Source organism: Euleptes europaea, chromosome 9 (assembly GCF_029931775.1).
Source record: "Euleptes europaea isolate rEulEur1 chromosome 9, rEulEur1.hap1, whole genome shotgun sequence".
NCBI classification, from domain to species: domain Eukaryota; kingdom Metazoa; phylum Chordata; class Lepidosauria; order Squamata; family Sphaerodactylidae; genus Euleptes; species Euleptes europaea.
The window spans coordinates 28,437,791-28,457,190 of NC_079320.1; the positions used below are offsets into that span (position 1 = coordinate 28,437,791).

General features: G+C 40.5%; 1 protein-coding gene across 1 annotated transcript in view; it reads left to right on the top strand.

The window, feature by feature from the left end:
- The window catches only part of ANK2 (ankyrin 2), a 244,447-nt gene that overhangs the window by 190,612 nt on the left and 34,435 nt on the right, over positions 1 to 19,400 (top strand). Inside the window, exons 28-37 of the mRNA XM_056855307.1 lie at positions 2,155 to 2,379; positions 4,279 to 4,377; positions 5,481 to 5,635; positions 8,749 to 8,960; positions 9,839 to 10,043; positions 11,919 to 12,015; positions 13,496 to 13,724; positions 15,750 to 15,875; positions 17,191 to 17,313; positions 18,683 to 18,715. Of these exons, the coding sequence (XP_056711285.1) occupies positions 2,155 to 2,379; positions 4,279 to 4,377; positions 5,481 to 5,635; positions 8,749 to 8,960; positions 9,839 to 10,043; positions 11,919 to 12,015; positions 13,496 to 13,724; positions 15,750 to 15,875; positions 17,191 to 17,313; positions 18,683 to 18,715 (1,504 nt within the window). The remainder of the gene's footprint in view (positions 1 to 2,154; positions 2,380 to 4,278; positions 4,378 to 5,480; positions 5,636 to 8,748; positions 8,961 to 9,838; positions 10,044 to 11,918; positions 12,016 to 13,495; positions 13,725 to 15,749; positions 15,876 to 17,190; positions 17,314 to 18,682; positions 18,716 to 19,400) is intronic.

Genomic DNA, 19,400 nt, shown 5'->3' on the forward strand with positions numbered 1-19,400 from the left:
ATTTGATCGGTCTGTTTGCTTTTGCTGCCAATAAATTATGCCCCTCTATTTGTATGCTCAGGAAATGCTGAAGCAACCTGATCAACCTGTTTTGTAACTAATATTTCCCACTGTGACTAACTCTGACTGCTGCTATCTCCTTGTTTCCTGCATCAAACGGTGATTTTGACTAACTGGAAGACCTTGTACACAGGACTGTGGTCGATATAGTCCAATGAGGACTGTTGTCTCCAACTACGTGATGAGAAGCATGCCTTTCCGCTCAACTAACTTTAATGCACCATCCTGTCTGAATTGATTGCACTTATGTGTGGTGGTGGTGGGGGTTATCATGTTTGAGCTTCCACTTGAGGTGTTAGAAAGAACATAAGCAAGGCTCCCTTTGCTCTGTTGGGATTACAGTTGCATGGCTGTGCAACTGAGAGTCCTAGAAAGCATCTAGTTTATATTGATCACTAGATGTCAATCCTCTGTCTACCCTTCTGTGTGACTCACTTCATATATAGGAACTACCTGCTGCCGTCAACAACCCTTCTGTCACTGAAGGGCTGTACTTATGCAGTTACTCGCTTACAGACCTCCTTAGTGTGTGTGTATGTGTGTGCTTGTTTTTTTGTGCTTGTCTACATACACACACTGTGATATTTTATACAGTGTCTGCTTTATTAGAACAGCAGGCAATTGTAGATAAAAAGCAGTTCTGCAGCTTTGAAATGAAAATTTTCTTGAAAAATCTTGTATGATTCTTCCTGTTGTACATATTGGGTTAAGATGTAGGGGTTTTCCTCTAGATGATTATATTCAGTAGTGTGACATTCCCCTTAACTTTCTGAAGATCATTTGCAGCGTTTCCCCCTCCAGGCTTGTTCTTTCATGCAGATATTAATAGGCAAGAGATCTACTAGGGAAAACATCTAGAGTAGGACATTAGAAAATCTTCATATGCCATCCAAGATGCATGGCATGCTTCAGAGTAGCCTGTTGTGGGCTCCTGATGGTCACCCCCATGATTTGCTTGGACTGTTGGGTGTAATTGTATTGGAACCAACTGGGAAAAGGCTGAAGGATGATGGGAAAAGGACAAATTGCATTTCTTTTTGATGTAACTTATTTACAAAAAGATATTTATATAAAGTATGACAAGGTTTTGTTTCATTGGTGCTGAGGAAAGAAAAAAAGTAACCAAACCAGCTGAGATGGGGAACTAGGGTGGCATTTGTCCATCCACTCAGCAGTAACCCATCATATGGCCATGTGTTCATACATGCTGTTATATTTACCTGGGTCTTGCTAATTAAAGAAAAAAGATATAGATGGCTGCTTTCTTTTCTTCATTTGTATTCAGAAACAATAGAAAGTTACAATTCAGGCACAAATTTTGAAAAGGCCTACAGAGCTTTAATAGACATTGCAATTGCAGCCTCCTAGAATCTTTGCTCAGCAGAGTTCCCTTCCAGCAAGCTGGACTCAATGACTGCCTTCTCTGAAGGAGAAAGACTTTCCTCAATTGAATGAATGGAGAAGCAGAAAGAAGTCATTGAATACAACCTGTACTGTATGAATGACATAATCTTTAGCTAACCCAAAGCAACTTAAAATCCTGGCTAAATTTCTTCCTATCTACAATATCCCGCACTTTATTTCTGATTTACTGAATGCTTTTTTTATAGTCAAGTTAATATGAATGTATAATAATAGTTTACATTATTATACTGGTAGCAGAAGTATATCAAATTACATAGATCAATATAGCCAAGGATTTCTCCAACGATGGGTGCAGCCACCTATTGAAACTAGTTAATTTCAGGCCCTAGAATACTCTAGGTTTAGCCAGATAAGGATATAAACATGTCTTCTTGATATATACCATTAGAATATATTCTTCCTTACTTCTACTTTCGCTTTTACTAAAAAGAAACAAAATCATAGATATAGGAATTATTGGTGTGATTGATAACCTTCCCCCCCCCCCCAAGCTGGGGGCATAGGGCAGCACACACACACACATAAAAACACACACATATTAGTATTGTGACTAATAGAAATGGACAATATGTATATACATAGTATATTAAACTGAAAGAAAAATCTGTATAGTAGCACACATTAAGATGTACTTTCCAATCACGCCATATGCTCCTTCCCAATTTTCAGTTTTTTGGTCAGTTTCATGGTGGATGCTCGAGGTGGAGCTATGCGGGGTTGCAGACACAACGGGCTTCGAATCATTATCCCCCCTCGGAAATGCACCGCTCCAACACGAGTCACCTGCAGGCTGGTCAAACGCCACAGACTGGCCACGATGCCCCCTATGGTTGAAGGAGAAGGTCTGGCCAGCCGTCTGATTGAAGTAGGACCCTCCGGCGCTCAGTTCCTTGGGTAAGACTTTTTTGATTGCTGAAAAGGAAAAAAACAACAACGAAATAAATCATTTCTTTTATTTGCGATGATAAGCTTGGGGGTAGTTCAGCACTCCAGCGCTAGGAGTGAAAAAAGAGTATAGCAAATCTATGACAGGGTGACGACGGCTCCACAGTGCAAGGCAAAACCCTGTTAGGCTAGCAGTAATTTAGTTAGCTTGTCTGCCTTTTCATTTAAAATGCCGGTAGCTACAACTCAAGGTTTGGTGTGCTTCCTGGAGTAAGTCTGTTTAGTCTGTGTTGAGCTGTTAAGGAAGGATCATTTTACAATCGTAGACAATGAGTCAGTTCACTTTTAAGTTTGGATAATAAATAGCAGCTGTTGTTGGAGAAGCGAACTGAATTCCCGTTGAAATGGACTACACAGCCTGAAGCTCCTTTCAAGATGAACTTGTGTGCTCTCTGTGGGTGTATCTGTCACTGTTTGGGACTGTCCGGGAAACACAAACCTGTGATTTTTCTGGGGCTGCGGCAATAGCACAACTTGGAAATTTTCCATCGTCTGCATTGCGGTAACCCACAGAAAAGATCAGACCTGCACTTGATTTAGCATTTTTTCCATGCTGAAGCTAGCAGTTTAACACTTTTATTTTATCAGTACTCCCTCCCCTCTTACCAGTGGTGGCATTCAAAGAATGGATGATCAAAGCAAACCCTTCTGCTTAGAGTGGATGGCTTCGGCTGCAAAGGAACGAAAGGATGAAGATGCAAAAGGGGAACAGCTTAAAATCTGTTAGGAAGCAAATCAAACATGCTAAAGACCTGTTACCCCAAGTTAGTCAGCCAGTTGTTTCTTAATTATATTAGCTCCAGTAGATGTGATTTCAGAAGGAATTTGAATGTGATTTAGCGGTTCAATCTACAGTGTCAGGAAGGGAAATCATCAGTCATTTTCCCCTGTGATTTTACTGTTGCTGTATTTCATTCGAAGAACTAGAAAAATACCAAGCTATAGACAAACATCTGTAATGAAGGGGATGCTTCTAACACTTAAATGATAATCCCTTTTTTTATATTCTCTTCAAAACTAGATTTTTTAAAAAGCTTCAAACCCAAAATAAACTATCCCTTGGCTGTTATATTTTTCAGTTCTTCCCTTCCTCTATTTACCTGCTTCTTCTCCTTCCAGTAGAGTCACAGTGCGGTCAACATTTCCCCTTCTCTCAGTCAAGGAACATCAAGGCTTTAAGAGGGGAGTGGACATGTTCTTGGAGGAGAGGGGTATTCATGGTTACTAGTAAAAATGGATACTAGTCATGATGCGTACCTATTCTCTCCAGGATCAGAGGAGCATGCCTATTATATTAGGGGCTTTGGAACACAGGCAGAATAATGCTGCTGCTGTTGTCTTGTTTGTGGGCTTCCTAGAGGCACCTGGTTGGCCACTGTGTGAACAGACTGCTGGGCTTGATGGGCCTTGGTCTGATCCATCATGGCCTTTCTTATGTTCTTATGTTCGAATGAAAACCCAACGCGTGATGGGAGTTTTCATACTGTTTCCCGAGGCTTTGTCTTGTACCGCTGGGCACTTTTCTGGGTGGCGTCCTGGCAGTGAAATCAGACTCACTGAACGCTTCTTGCCAAGTCAAATCTTAGCTGCAGTGCACCTGTATAACAACTGGATCTTGCTCCCATTAATGTCAGCAGCAAGGTTAACATATCACTGAACCTAATGAAGACAAGATAAGGTTCAAATTCATGGGGGCTCATTTTGTTGATTCTAAACAACTCAAGGCAGAAACCTGTTCAGTGTCCAGCCTAATTCCACTCTGAGCAGACAGTGGCAATGGGTTCTGGAAAAAGAAAACATAAAGCGTATTTATTTTCTTTCTTTCACTGCTGCTTTGGATGTACTCAGTAAACTTCACCTGCCTACGGCTCCTCCCCCACTTAATGAGGGAGAAAGTTTGGTCAGCCGAATCCTTCAGCTGGGGCCTCCTGGGACCAAATTTCTTGGGTAGGAGAGACTTAAAACAAATTGATGGATGCTGGCCTCCCCATTCTTCTACTTCTGCAATATTATTTATTATGTCACTGTGCACATGACATTGTCCCCTTTCTATGATTTTAAATTTTGTATACCCAACCTTTAGTAGATCGTTTTCCGGCCCCTGTGATATGTCGTTTTTGTTTTGGTGATATGTTTGTACCTTTTCTTAAAGTTCCTTGACCTCCGTTTTTGTTTTAGCATGAGAACTTCTTAGTTGTAAACTGTACCAGTTGTTATTGCTGTTATGTATTCAGTGTCTGTAGCAAAGCAACCTGGATTGGAACGGAAGGAATCTACTGTAAACTCTTTTTTTCTTTTTGGCCTCCATTGCCACCAGAACAGGAACAATATGTTATATGCTGAATATAACATAGTACCTAGCATGATGACATCTGCATATAGAATGGCCGATGCAATTTGTTTAGTTAAGAATATTGAATGCAATATATTCATAGTTTTTACCAAAGTGGATAACATAAGCTATGATGACTATATATATATTCCATATGTTCACCGAAGAGCAAAATTTTGATCTTTGCACTAGTAGAAATGCAGAGCCTTTGTATGTTGGGCTTTTTCTCTTTAGTTATTAATTGTGCCAAATAGGTCAGTGGGACCATATGCTAATTTAAAATCAATGCAAATTAATGATAAATGCAGTGTGCTTCTTGAATATATCTGTTTTTTCCACTAGTATAAGATCATAACTTTTCTTTGAGGTGTCCATATAGATATATAAAGACAACAGTAGATTCTGCATGACAGTGTGATTGCACAGGCTCCCATGCATCAAAACAAAACTTCAATTGTGAGGATCTTATTTTTTTAAAAAACCCTGCAGACCCCATTCGAGCCCCTGTCAGCCAGTTCTAAAGAAATGGGAAGGATTCATTGGTCCTAGTACAAGCTACAACACCAAAGTGCTACTCGTGTGCATTTTTCGGGACTGCATTCAGGAATGGCAAAGAAGCAGGTGGAGTTCCAGGTCACTTTGTAACAGACTGAACCAATCCGTATCTAGTTGCTTCCTCGTTGTAGCATTTAATTAATATGCTGTGTTGATGTAATAGGCCTGTGATTGTCGAGATCCCTCACTTTGCGGCTCTACGTGGGAAAGAAAGGGAACTGGTGATCCTACGCAGTGAGAATGGAGACAACTGGAAGGAACATTTCTGTGAATTTACAGAGGATGAGCTGAATGAAATCCTAAATGGGATGGATGAAGGTACCCATTTTGATAGGCAAGGAGCACCCACAATTTGAAAGCCACAGAAAAGAAATAAAAGCAGCCTTTCTGTTTTACGGCTATTCTGCTACCACAAATAATTTGTTATTTATATCTTCTGATCAGTTCCCATATTGTAAACTCTCCAAGCCAATGTGTTTAATGCCCTGTAGTTCAATGGACAGAAAGATGGACTGTACCCAGGTTCAAGTTCAATCAAGTTGAGCTTCTGGGTTGAAGCCCACAACTTCTTTCTGTTTAGTTTGCTTCTAGGATTGCCTTCTGCCAAGTTTTTGTCCATTAAAGGAAGGATTAGTAGAAGAGAGTCAATAGATCCATCTTAGTGAAATGGAGTGGTAGGGTTCAGCTTCTATAGCATTTGTCCAGCCATTTATGGCATCAGGAAGGAAAGACAAGTGAAACATTACAGGATTCACTGCAGGATATGGGGAAAGTACTCAGATTTCCCTGCAATTTTAAGTGGTGTATTCCCTCTAGATAGTCCCCCTTTTATGAATGTTGTAGCCTATGTCACATCGTGGGGCAAGACTAGCAATCGTTTTGCACCCCCCTTAGTCGCCCCCATCACTTTGGATAAAATCCAGCCCCCTCTCTCTCTCACGTGGTTGCACAAAGCCAACCTTGCAGGTGTGTAGCTCAGTAGCATGCCAAGGAGCCAGGCAAGTGGGTAAGGACTTGTACAGACTCAAGTTAAAACTTTATTTCTACAAAGCACAAACTCAGAGTATTGCAAAGGACAGGATCTAGGCACACTAAGGAAAATAAACAAGAAGACGGGTACTAACTAAAGTACCTCCAATCCAGGTTGCATCTGATTTGGGTAGTTGCAGGATTCCCCCCCCCCCCCCCGGTGCATCTGCAACTCTCTTAAGCATCATTCCCATCTGTCATCCTTCATGGCAAAACACCCGCTCCAAGGAGTTCTAAGCAAGGATCCCTCCCCAAAGAGCTCAAACCAAGAAGGAGCCTCAAACAAAGGAACCACTGCCCTTTTCAAACACTACCCCGCCTGCGCTCTGGAGTCTTCAGCCAATCTGGGTGCTAAGCTTGGGGCTCAAGCTCACCAAACCTGCACCCTCCAATCAAAAGGCTGGAGGGCTGGTGTGTTATCCCTCCAAGCTAGAAAGGATGCTCTGTATCTGGCAAAGAGCATCTTTACCTCTTTTTATCCATGAAGACTGCTTTCCATCACCATAACTATCAAGGATTCTCCTCCCCCTCACCACCCCTCATCTCACCACAATGAATTGATACTAAAATTTCCCTGCACCAAGATTTGTTTCTCTATTTGAAATCAAAGTTGCGTGAAATTGTTAGGTGTGGTAGAATTTTTCTACTTCTTATGGCCAGTGCAAACAAGCTCTAGACAAATTACCTCACCATAACTTTGTTTTTAAATGGAAGTGACTGTGGAGAAGTGAGCAATGGTTTGTGTCCACAGGACTGAATTAGATCTCCAGAATATTGGGAAGACTAGAACCCGGCTCTGATATTTTTATTAACAGAAACACACTTTGGTTATCCTGCGCTTCCATGCTTTCATTTTATCAGGGGACTAGAGCAACTGTCCTATGAGGAGCAGTTAAAACGCTTAGGGTTGTTTAGCTTGGAAAGAAGGAGGTTAAGGGGAGACATGATAGAGTTCTACAAAATTATGCATGGTATGGAGAGAGTGAACAGGGAGAAGCTTTTCTCTTTCTCTCATAATACTAAAATGCAGGGTCATCTGCTGAAGCTTGAGGGTGAGATTCAAAACAGATAAAAGGAAGTATTTCTTCACACAATGTTTAGTTAAATTGTGGAACTCCCTGTCCTCGGATGTGGTGATGGCTGTCGACCTAGAAGGCTTTAAGAGGGGTGTGGACATGTTCATGGAGGATAGGACTATCCATGGCTACTAGTCAAAATGAATACTAGTCATGATGCATACCAATTATCTCCAGGATTAAAGGAGTATGCCTATTATATCAGGTGCTCTGGAACACAGGCAGGATAACACTGCTGCAGTTGTCTTGTTTGTGGGCTTCCTAGAGGTACCTGGTTGGCCACTGTGTGAACAGACTGCTGGACTTGATGGGCCTTGGTCTGATCCAGCATGACCTTTCTTATGTTCTTGTGTTCTTATATTTAGCATCCTCTTTAAGTATGTGATTACGACATCATTTCCTTTAGACCAATGGTCTTCAGATTATGGGCTAGGTGGGCTGCCGAGCCCCTCCTGCTGAGCTGTGAGCCCAGCTAGAGCAGCTGAAGAGGGGTTTGCTGCTAGTGCTCATTCCTCTAGCTTTTCTTTGCATTCACAGTGACGGGAGCAGAAGGAAGGTGAGGCAGGGTCACTTAGCAGGGCAGTGGACTTCTTTTTAGCGCAGTCTACAGAAATCGCCACCGCCGTAAACCTCTACCTTGCCTTCTCTTTCTTTTCCGCATCCAGCACAGACCAGCCACCCCACCAGTTGATTCTCTAGTGCTTTGTGCATATATTCATAGCATAGAGGCCCCACTCCCTAAAGAAGCAGATCTTCGGCACAGTGGAGAAGGACTCCATGCCACAAGCACAGATGACTGGTTGGAGTGGGGGAAGGCTCGGCTGGACTGTGCCAGAGAAGAAAAGAATAAAGGCAAAAGAGAATTTGTTTGCAGAAGCTCTGAAGCTTCTTGTGCTGGGTGTACTTCTTGGTATACAGCTTGTGTTTTCTGTTCCAATCTCTTGGGGTTTGTTGCCCAGAGTCCTGTCCTTGATGCTGGTTCACAACCCTGGATCCTCCTCTTCCTGTTGCTGACTGTGATACCATGTGACTGTTACGTCCTGGGACTTAATGTCACATGACTGTGATGTCCCATGACTTCCTATTAACGTACATCCTTACCACAAGGTGCATCCCATGCTGCTGCCTGGGGGGGGGGGTTTCAAGTTGGGTCTCAAGTCTGAGAAGATTAAAGAACACTGCTTTAGATCCATTTGGAGAGTTTCCTATTCACCCTTCATTTATTTTCACATTTTGTAAAATCGCTTTGTAACATTTTCTTTCTGGAAATGTCAGCATGTAAAATATTAAATAATTGTTGTTTAACTGCATTCTCTTTTTACTCAGTCCTTGACACTCCTGAAGAGCTGGAGAAGAAACGCATTTGCCGTATCATCACTCGGGACTTCCCACAATACTTTGCAGTGGTATCCCGTATCAAGCAAGACAGTAACCTCATTGGACCCGAGGGAGGTGTTCTGAGCAGTACAGTAGTACCTCAGGTCCAGGCTGTCTTTCCAGAAGGAGCACTAACTAAGCGTATTCGCGTGGGTCTGCAGGTATGGACCTCTTCATTTCAGTTCAGGCAATTGTGGAATGGTGTACATTTTCTCTATAAATTACTTAAATCACTGTATTGCCATAGTCGTGCTTACAATGTTCTGTCTAAAGCACTGAAGCTTAGTTTAGTTTATTGTTGTTATGTAGTTTATTGTTGTTATGGTCATAGACCAGCACAAAAGCACTGCAGCAAATTAAGTTAAAAAACAGCTGAGCAAAATAGTGAATTTTAAAATATCCATGCTTGTTTGTACCAAAAGAATCCCTAATGAGTTGCTAGTATCTGACCTCCTGTAACATGTTTAATTTAATTTTATTTACACCAGTTAACCTCATTCAAAAAACCCTGTAATTAGAGCATCATCCTTCTAGCGTAATTCATGGGGATATCTGAATGGTAGATAATCTGAACTTGCACTAGAAACATGCTTTGAAGGTGCAGCACAAGAATTGGTTAGTTATATGATCCGCAAAGCATATTACGTTCAGTAACTAATGACATAAAAATATAAAGCCGTAAATCTTGTCACTGTTGTGGTAGTTCCTTTTGTCCACTAGCTACCAAATGCCTTCCCTGTCTTCCTACGATTTTAAGATGGGACTGAGGGGGTGTCCCATGTTGCGGCTTCTGGATATGAAACAGAATGCAGCAATAATGCCAGAAGCCAGAAACAGCAGTGTGAAAGCTACCAGTCCCAATGTGAAAGCGTCAGGAAAAACATCTAAGGGAACAGATGAGCAACCAAGGGAAGAAGTGTAGGGACAGGTAGCAGAAAGCAGCAAATGAAGGTTAAAGGGAAGCTGTTCTATAGCAAAGTGGTTTTGGTAATTGGCAATCATTAATGTATTTTTTTCCTTTGTCCTTGTCTTTCAATAGGCCCAACCTATGCACAATGAACTTATAAGGAAGATTTTAGGCAACAAAGCTACGTTCAGCCCTATAGTTACATTGGAACCCAGGAGAAGAAAATTCCATAAGCCAATAACAATGACTATTCCAGTCCCAAAAGCTTCCAGTGATGTAATGATTAATGGGTATGGGGGTGAAACGCCCACACTAAGACTACTGTGCAGTATAACAGGTAGGCTTAAATACTTTGATAGCTCTGTGCAGAATGATGACATTATACACTAGTGATGGTTGGTGTTTATTGTACATTGAAACTCTTGCTTAGGTCAAGTTTCAAAATGTAATAAAGTGGTTTCAGATTATAGCTGGAACAATAATTTATTGTGTAAAAAAGCAAACACTGTGTGTGTTTGTGTTATGTCAAAGAGAAAGATTGTTTATACTAAACATGTGCTCAGAATCTAAAATCAGAATAAGAAGCTCAAGAAATATAAATAAAATGGTGAGTGTATTACTGAAATGGTGAGAATTCATTAATATAATAAGTAAGGTGAAGAAAATTGTCCTTAGTCCTTAAGGATGCCAACAGTTCCTGCTATATGCATATATATTACTCATTTTTAAAGAAAAAAATAACTTTTCAGAACTGGAGAAAACTAAGCCTGATGTTTCAAGGTTCTGTACGTTGAACCAGCTCAGATCGAACACTGACTTCCAGCTCACCATGGTTAGTGACCCAGAAGCTATCCTTGAGTACGTGTGATTCCTCCCTACATCTGCTTCCCTCCCAGAAGCAAATGTCTTCCTTAGCTATTGTCAGCACCAGTGTTAATGATGGATCACGATGGGTAGCCGTGTTAGTATGTCTGTAGCAGTAGAAAAGAGCAAAAATCCAGTAGCACCTTAAAGTCTAACAACATTTCTGGCAGGGCATGAGCTTGCGTGAGTCACAGCTCACTTCTTCAGAATGATAAGGATGGTTAAGGTTAACCTGAATCTGAAACCTTTTTTAAAGTTATGGGAAACCTTAACAACTGTAACTAAACTGCTAAAGCACATTTAAGGAGCAAAAATTGCTCTGAGGAGGGACTGCCTCTTTTTTGAGCGTGTTTCCTGATTTGCCATTCCAGTTAGCAGGAAGTTGCTGTTACATCTTCACCAGCTCATTGTAAAATGTATTTTGTATTATATGTAATTTTATATGATAACCAACAAAGATATACATTCTCTTCCTTAATGTTCTCCTACATCCTTTTTTACTGTCACAGAAAGTTTTTGGAGAGGAAAGCTTGAGACATTCAAATGGATTCTGTTTGGAAAAGTGGTCTAACAATAAAAGATATATAACAATTCACTAATAACCTTGCCACTCAAAGAGCCCTAAAATATTGCTAGTTTGTTCCTTGTGTTGCTTTTGCTCAAATTACCAAAATAGGCAGATGTAAAGATTCAGAAAAGTTCAATAACATATTTACATTAAACAGCAACAGAGATTAGTGTTTCCTGTCATATATATTTTGTCCACTGGCTTGAAAAGCTAGTGTCCTTACGTTACATTCTGAAAAGTAAGGAAAATCATTCTCTTTATCAAATTGACAAAATTAAAGAAAGGGTATAATGTTTCATAATTGCAATGAATTTGGGGAATTTTTTTTGTAAAAATATATTGTCTATGCTTTTGTATAAATTATAGCGTAATAATAAACTTTTTTCTGCAAAAGAAAAGAAAAGCGAGCATTCAAATGAGTCCTCAATCAGTTGTCATTTGAGAGCTTATTAAGATAGGTGTACATGTTAATATTAATGCTAGCCTTAGTAAAGTTTGTAGGGTTAGATTATTGGGAATATGATGATTAATATGGTGGGTTGGATCCAACCAGATTTTTGTGTTGAAAAAGAGAGGATGACCACCAAAAAGGCTATGGTGTGGGTTATGGGACCTGCATGGACAAAAACCATGTGGAACAGGGATAACAGTAAGGAGGAGAATTGGGTGAGATTGAGTAAAACAGTTGGCTGGATCCAACCTGGAGTGTGTGCACTCGTGTGTGTGTACTTAGCTTTGTTACAGGAACTGTTTATTGCAGTTTGTCCTCTTTCATTTTAGGCGGAACAACACCTGCTCAGTGGGAAGACATTACAGGAACAACGCCATTAACATTTGTCAATGAATGTGTTTCCTTCACCACAAATGTATCTGCCAGGTACCACAACACAAAACAAGAACATAGCATCAGAATTTGAAACTGCACTAATTGTCTGCACTAATTGTGAATTCAGCTTTGCTGCTTATCAGTTCGGTGCTCATGTGCACTCATGCACACGTACATTTATAGCTTTGTGAAATGTAAAAAATGTAGATAATGTACAGTGCCATCCTAAGTAGAGTTGCACCCTTCTGATCCCTTAGAATTCAGTAGATTTCTGAAGGTAAGGCGGTGCTTAAGATGGCATGGCTATTGTTGTAACTGGTCCACTCGTTCATCCCAGTCAGTATCCCAGAATTCCACTGTCAAGGTATTCCAATGTAAAGCCTTCTATAGATGAGCCATATTAACTGAGATCTCTCTGGAACACTAGGAAAAATGAACGGATATATCACAAACACTTTAAATGATATAATGGTTATGCTCTTGCAGTAAGAGGATGTTGGAATTCCAAATAATCATAAGGTTCTTCATATTCCTTCTCTTTGGAATGCTGACAGTGGAGTCATTTCATGGAGCATGGCTAACCTCCTTTGCTTGATTTAAGCTAGATATAATTAGCTTGAAGTATTTGCTGTTAACGTGTTATTCAAATTTATTAATACAGTCAGTCAGACCAGCAAATGTTACCTGTAAATGTCATTAATCGTTATTTTTACTAATGAGTTTGCTAAAGGCTATAATAAGAGACGTTTTCATTATTGCTCTCATGTGAATGAAAGCAATAGAATAATACTATATAAAAAGAATATTTTATACCAACTACTATAGAATAAGTAATGAGCATCCTGTAGATTCTGTCCTCTAAGAAGAATTCTAGGTTCCTCCTGCTTCCTAATGGCATTACCTAGGCTGTTTTGCTCACTAAGTAACTTATTCTTAAGAGAAAAGCTGTTGAAATACCAATAAAATACCATCATGGTAATTTATGCTGATAAGTGTCTGGCAAAACTAGTTTCTAGAATGGAGTGAGGGAGAGTACTGATTTTGAGTGAATAATATACGATCCGTGTCATATATGAAATGGATCCAGATTGAGCCTCCCATAGTGTCCTCCAGGCCTTTGCACATGGTGATGACATCACTTCCCTGCACCAAGACCTGGAGACTCAGAGTCTACTGCAGCTATGAAGTACCACAAGGACTCAGCCCGTCGTTTTCCTCCCCACTTAAAGATGCTTTCTTGATTGTGGGATTCATAGCCCAAACACCACAATAGAAAAGTCTGAATGCTGCCCCACATATGTGGTACATCTGCAGAAGCTAAGAACAGACCATTCCATATTACACCTGGATTCCATGCTGCAATCCACATGCTGGGTTAATTGGTTATTTCATAATTTATGAAAGCTTTTATATCCAGCATTTGAAATCTGCAGTGGTAATGTGATAGCTGGAGTATTTCTCAAATTTTGAATCATTGTTGACCTGTTTTGTTTTAAATTGACTTTACAAAAATTGCTGTGTTTATTTGCAGGTTTTGGTTGATAGACTGTAGACAGATACAAGAATCTGTTACATTTGCTTCCCAAGTGTACAGAGAGATTATATGCGTACCCTACATGGCCAAATTTGTAGTGTTTGCCAAATCGCATGATCCCATAGAAGCACGATTAAGATGTTTCTGCATGACGGATGATAAGGTGGATAAAACACTCGAACAACAAGAAAACTTTGCTGAAGTTGCTCGAAGCAGGGATGTAGAGGTATGGTTTTAAGATCTTACAGAATGAATTACTTTGTTCAAAATATTTGTATTTCTAAAACAATAGGTTTGGAATCTAACAATTGGGAGTGTAGTTCCATTTGCAGATTGCTGCTTCCCTGCCTCCTCTTTCCTGCTGCAATCTCATGTGCTTCACATCAGCTAATGAGGGCCAGAGTACCCTTGGAAACATTATGAGATATGGTCCAGGGGCTACATCTTTACAGAAATCAGGAACCCTCTCCCCTTGCATGAGTGAAAGTGCCTTCTGCTCTCACAAGCAGCCCTTTGGATCCTTCTCATGGGTTCTCAGTACTTTGGGGTTCAGAAACAAGTAATACATTGGAGGGTTATTCATTTTCTGTCTTTGAATATAATTTAAAATCAAACATTTATCATATATTTAGAACAAAGAAACAGATTACTTGATATAAAAATTCTGATAATGTTGAAATTACCTTCAAAACCACAAGGAAATGCTGAAAAAGGTTATCCCTCAGTGATATTAACTTCTGCATCTACATACTTATAGCGAAGTCAGCCAAATCTGAGGATACTTAAATCTGGTGACTGGAACTGTGAATGGGCAAGACAGATTTTTCTACAAACCTGAAAAGGGGCCCAGGTTTGCAGAAAAATGTGAAATAAAAAAAGGAGGGGGGTTAAAACCAAAAAATGATAAAAGGAGGAGGACTCATTGAGGCCAGACCAGGGGTAGAGTTGCCAGATCCAGCTTGAGAAATTTCTGGTGATTTTGTAGTACAGTCTGAGGAAGACAGGGTTTGGGGAGGGGAGTGGCCTCAGCCAAATATAATGCCATAGAGCCCACCCTCCAAAGCAGTCCTTTTCTCCAGGGGAACAGATCTCTGTTGTCTGGAGTTCAGTTATAATTCTGGAGAATCTCAAGGTCTCACCTGGAGGTTGGCAACCCTAGGCCTGACAGCAACCTCTTAGGTGACTTGATATCATCCGACATGCACGACTCACCTAGGCTTGTTGCTTGCTGCTGTTCAACAGCAGCCACCCTATGAAAGCCTGTGTGGTGTAGTGGTTAGCACTCTAGAGTAGGGTGTGGCAGACCCATGTTCAAATCCCCATCTTGCTGCAGAAGCTCACTGAGTGATTTTGGATCAATAACATACTTTCAGCCTAACCTACCTCACAGGGTTGTTGTGTGGTTTAAAAAGGCAAGGAGAATAATGTAAGCTACTTTGGTTCTCACTGTGGAGAAAGGTGGGGTATAAATGAAGTAAATACATAATCAATATAGCTGAAAATGGGAGGCAAATAAAAGGTAGGTTGGTGAACGGCTGAGAAAGAGAGAATGAGGCAGGGAAATGGCATAGGATATGGAGGTTGCCAGGAAGAAGGAAAGAGGAAATTGTGTGGGGAGGGGGATAGAGGGAAAAGTGAGGTGCCACCCCACAAGTCCTTGAGGATTCCCTACCATGCAAGTAGGTCTGGCCCAGTAGCCAGCACCACACAACTGGGCCACATTTTTCCTAGGTAGAGGCTGCTGGGGAAGGGGGAGAAGGAAATCATAAGACAGAGGAGCAGATAACGGTAGGTTGGGTGGGAAGGAGATAGGCTTGCCAACTCCAGGTTAGGAGATTCATAGAGATTTGGGGGCTGGAGCATGGGGAAGGTGGGGTTTAAAGAGGGGAGGGACCTCAGAAGGGTATAATGCCACGGACTCCGCCATCCAAAGCAGCCATTTCCTCCATTTAGAAATTAAAACTGCAGCAGTGCAGTATGGAGTCCAGTGTAAGCTAAAAAAATGTGTGAGATGAATAATGCATTCCTTAATAGGTTGAAATCTGTTTTTGGTTTTTTTGGGGGGGATGTGCTCTTTGGGTTTTTTGTTTTGCTGGATTTGAACATTTCAGAATTTTTTTTGGGTACTGCTTTCTGTTGATATCATTGTGTTTTAGAACATTTTGTAAAACAATAACAACAATAATAAGTGAATTCTGCTTTGGTAAAAGAATATTAGAAAAATACTTGATATTATTTTATTATTCTGTAGGTGCTAGAAGGAAAGCCCATCTATGTGGACTGCTTTGGAAATCTAGTACCATTAACAAAGAGTGGCCAGCATCACATATTCAGTTTTTATGCCTTCAAAGAAAATAGGCTTCCACTGTTCGTCAAGGTAATGTTTGCATAGTCATTTTTGGGATGTGTGCTGTAGTGTCTGTTAAGAACATTCAACAAACAGCAATGACACTTGTATAGTTATTTACTGTATTTGTAAATTCTTTCTCACTAAGACTCAAGGCGGATTACCCAGTGTAAGTCAGTGCAGTCAGTAGGATAAGAAATCTACTAAGCAATTCAAGAGGACTAGGATTACAGCAGTATGAAACAGAGAATATATTAGACTCATTTTGCAGAAAATGGGATTGCATCAGTAGAAAAATTTACAGACTGGCAGTGGCTCTCCAGGGTCTCAGACAGAGGTCTTCGACATCACCTACTTGCCTAGTCCCTTTAACTGGAGATGCCGGAGATTGAACCTAGGACCTTCTGCATGTCAAGCAGACGCTCTACCATTGAGCCACAGCCCCTCCCCAAGGGAATAGGACTGTAATCTATTGCAATGTTTGTTGTGTGTGTCAACTTGTTTTTAGTGCATTGCAATTTACTTTCTGCTTGATGGTATATCGTCGAAGACAGATTTTTTAAAAATCCTGCATTTTTTTATAATTCTGTAATCTGAGTAATATTGCATTATTTACTGGATGTCTCATACTCATACTATCTGATTGAATTGTTTTCTATGATTCTATACTAGACTGTGATTTTGTACTGGCAGTCTTCAAGCAACGGCTGGACAAACAGTTGTCAGGGATGCCTTAGGCTGATCCTGCATTGAGCAGGGGGTTGGACTAGATGGCCTATATGCTTCCTTCCAACTCTATAATTCTTTTTTCTTTCTTTTTTTGCGGTCAAGTCACATCTGACTTATCTGACCCCTGGTTGAGTTTCCAAGGCAATAGACATTCAGAGGTGGTTTGCCATTGCCTGCCCCCACGTAACGACCCTGGTATTCCTTGGCGGTGTCCCATCCAAATACTAGTCAGGCTCAACCCTGCTTAGCTTCCGAGATCTAATGAGAGCAGGCTAGCCTGGGCTATCTGTTCTATCTATGATTCTATAATTCTGTATTTTGTAATCTTCCCCGAGTCTCAGTGAGAAAGGTGGGATATTAAACAAGTAAATAAATAATAAATAACAAATAAATAATTTTTTCAAGCCCAAATGATAAGGTTTCTTGAAAGTCCAACTACACGTTTTTCAAGAGGCCTCCGAACTACTGCAAAGCTTTGCAACAGCCCTGTTGGACCATCCCTTCCCCCCTCACCAAAGCTGCTATTGTCAGGCATATTTAATAAGTTTCTTGTCATCTACACTGAGGTTTAGAGAGATTGTTTTTTTTACTCTAAGCTCTAGTATCTTCTCATTAGGTTCGGGACACAACTCAAGAATCCTGTGGACGCCTGTCATTTATGAAAGAACCTAAATCTTCCAGAGGCCTCGTGCATCAAGCCATCTGCAATCTGAACATCACGTTACCAGTTTACACAAAGGTACTTCCCGGTACAATTCGCTCACTGATTGAACTGTTACCCTAACTTTTTAAGCATCTTAAATCCAGTTATGTACAGCATCACATTTCACAACTGACAGCGTTCTGTCTTTTGGGTGAAATGGTTGGTGAATGTCTAAGCTATTTTAAAAATACATAATGATAAATTATAGATCAACTTGAAATATTTTCTAGTTCAGTGTCTCTAGGAGTTATATACATACCATGCCTCACTAACCTCAGTTTCTTGATTATATATCAAAATATTGAACAGTTTAAAACAAAACCCTTGTATACTGCAGAAGCTTACATTCTAAATAGCTCAGAAATTTGGGGTGAGGGAACTCGAAAAAATTATGAAGTTGCTTCAGTAAGTAGTTTTCTGTTTCAGAGCCCTCATTCCTCCTTCCCAGAAGGTGCTCCTCTGTGAATTCTCTCTTCTGATGTTATGAGGCTCATGCATGTGGGTCACTCCCCTATATAATTAAATGCAGAGGAAACCTGTTTGAGGTAGCATATACGTTGACTCAAGTTTGTTAGAATTGAGCAGCTTGCAGAGGCTCGGCTGCATTAAAAAATCAGATTTTCCCCAAACCCCGTGAAACTGCTCCATAGAGTTTCATAAGGCTACACCTTTTTTTTTTGCAGGCACAAGTTTGTGCTGGCAAAAGGGGGCATTCATAGGGGGGAAGGGCTCAGGGATCTGACTCAAGTCAGCCCTGCCCCTGGGAATGCCTCTTTGGCACCAATGCAAGCCCCACCACTGGAGAAATGCTGCCAGTGAGGCTCTGCTGGCACCACTGCCTCACTCTGTTGTGTGGCTCCCCTGCACTGGCGTAACCCTGTGTCAGTGTTAGTGCCGCTTGCAGCGTGAAAATGGGCACTAACGCCGCCGCAGGTGTCATTCCAGCTCCTAAGCTGATTCCCCCCCCCCCGTTTGAGGATTGAACTGTAAATTTGCACTGTAAATTTGACATATTCAAGATAAGCAAATAACAATAAATAAATGCAAAATATGTTTTCTTCATCTCAGGGACCTTTAGGAAGCTGTTTAGGTCCAGTACTGGGTCCTGATCTGATGGCTAAGAAGCAATTGTCTAGATATTTTTAATAGGCAGTATAAATAATCAAGCATAAGACAAACATTAGTAGACAGCTTTCCTATATTTAATTTCCTTGATCTCCCAGCTTTTCTGATTGTATTTGTTCCTGTTGTTCCCTTTCCCCCCTTGTAGGTAGGACTGCATAAAACTGTGTTTGTTTGGTTGTCTTGCCTGTTGAATGTGTCCAGAAATAATTCTTTTCCTTTAACTATAATCCTGTCTTTCCCTGCTCTGTTTTTCCCCTTGCATGACATATTGGGCTGAAAGGAATCAGAATCAGATCAAGAACAGGAAGAAGAGGTAATTTTTATAACAGAGCATCACTCTACATGTTCAAAAATATAACTGTCGCCAGGATCTAAAGAGACACATATGCACACATATAGGGAATTCACCAATTGTCTCCCCACTGCCCCAGATTGTCCATTATTCCTCATAAATGGTTTTTGGGGAGGAGCAAGTGACCCAAAAGGCAGCAAGAAAGCCCATTGAGAACACAATGTGCATCTTTCTTTTATATTTACCTAAAATTGATGGCTAGATGAGGTACTGAATCTTAGGAATGGTTTCTTGCTTGCTTAACTGCAGGAACAAATATAAAATTTACTGTTGTTTTGAGTGTTACTAAACCAGTTGGCCTCAGTAGTATACATCTGTTCAATATTTCCAGCAAAAGGAAAATTGTATCGATAAGTATGTTGTTGGAAATTTTTTAGAGCTCTTTGAACATGAAAGATCTGTCATGATTTGCAATTTATTGCTGATCAACATCTCAATTGTTGCCTAAAATAATTCAGAGAAAATCTTTGCTGGAAATTTGCAATCAATTTGCTGACCATAATGTCGAGTTGTTTTTGAGGAAAGGTAACAAGCAGTTCGTGTTTCCATAGCTAAACAAAATTCTTCCACTTAGATGTGAGCAGTGGCATCTGTGCCCTGTTTACCTATACTAACATTGAATCCCACTTTCATGGAATGATTGCAC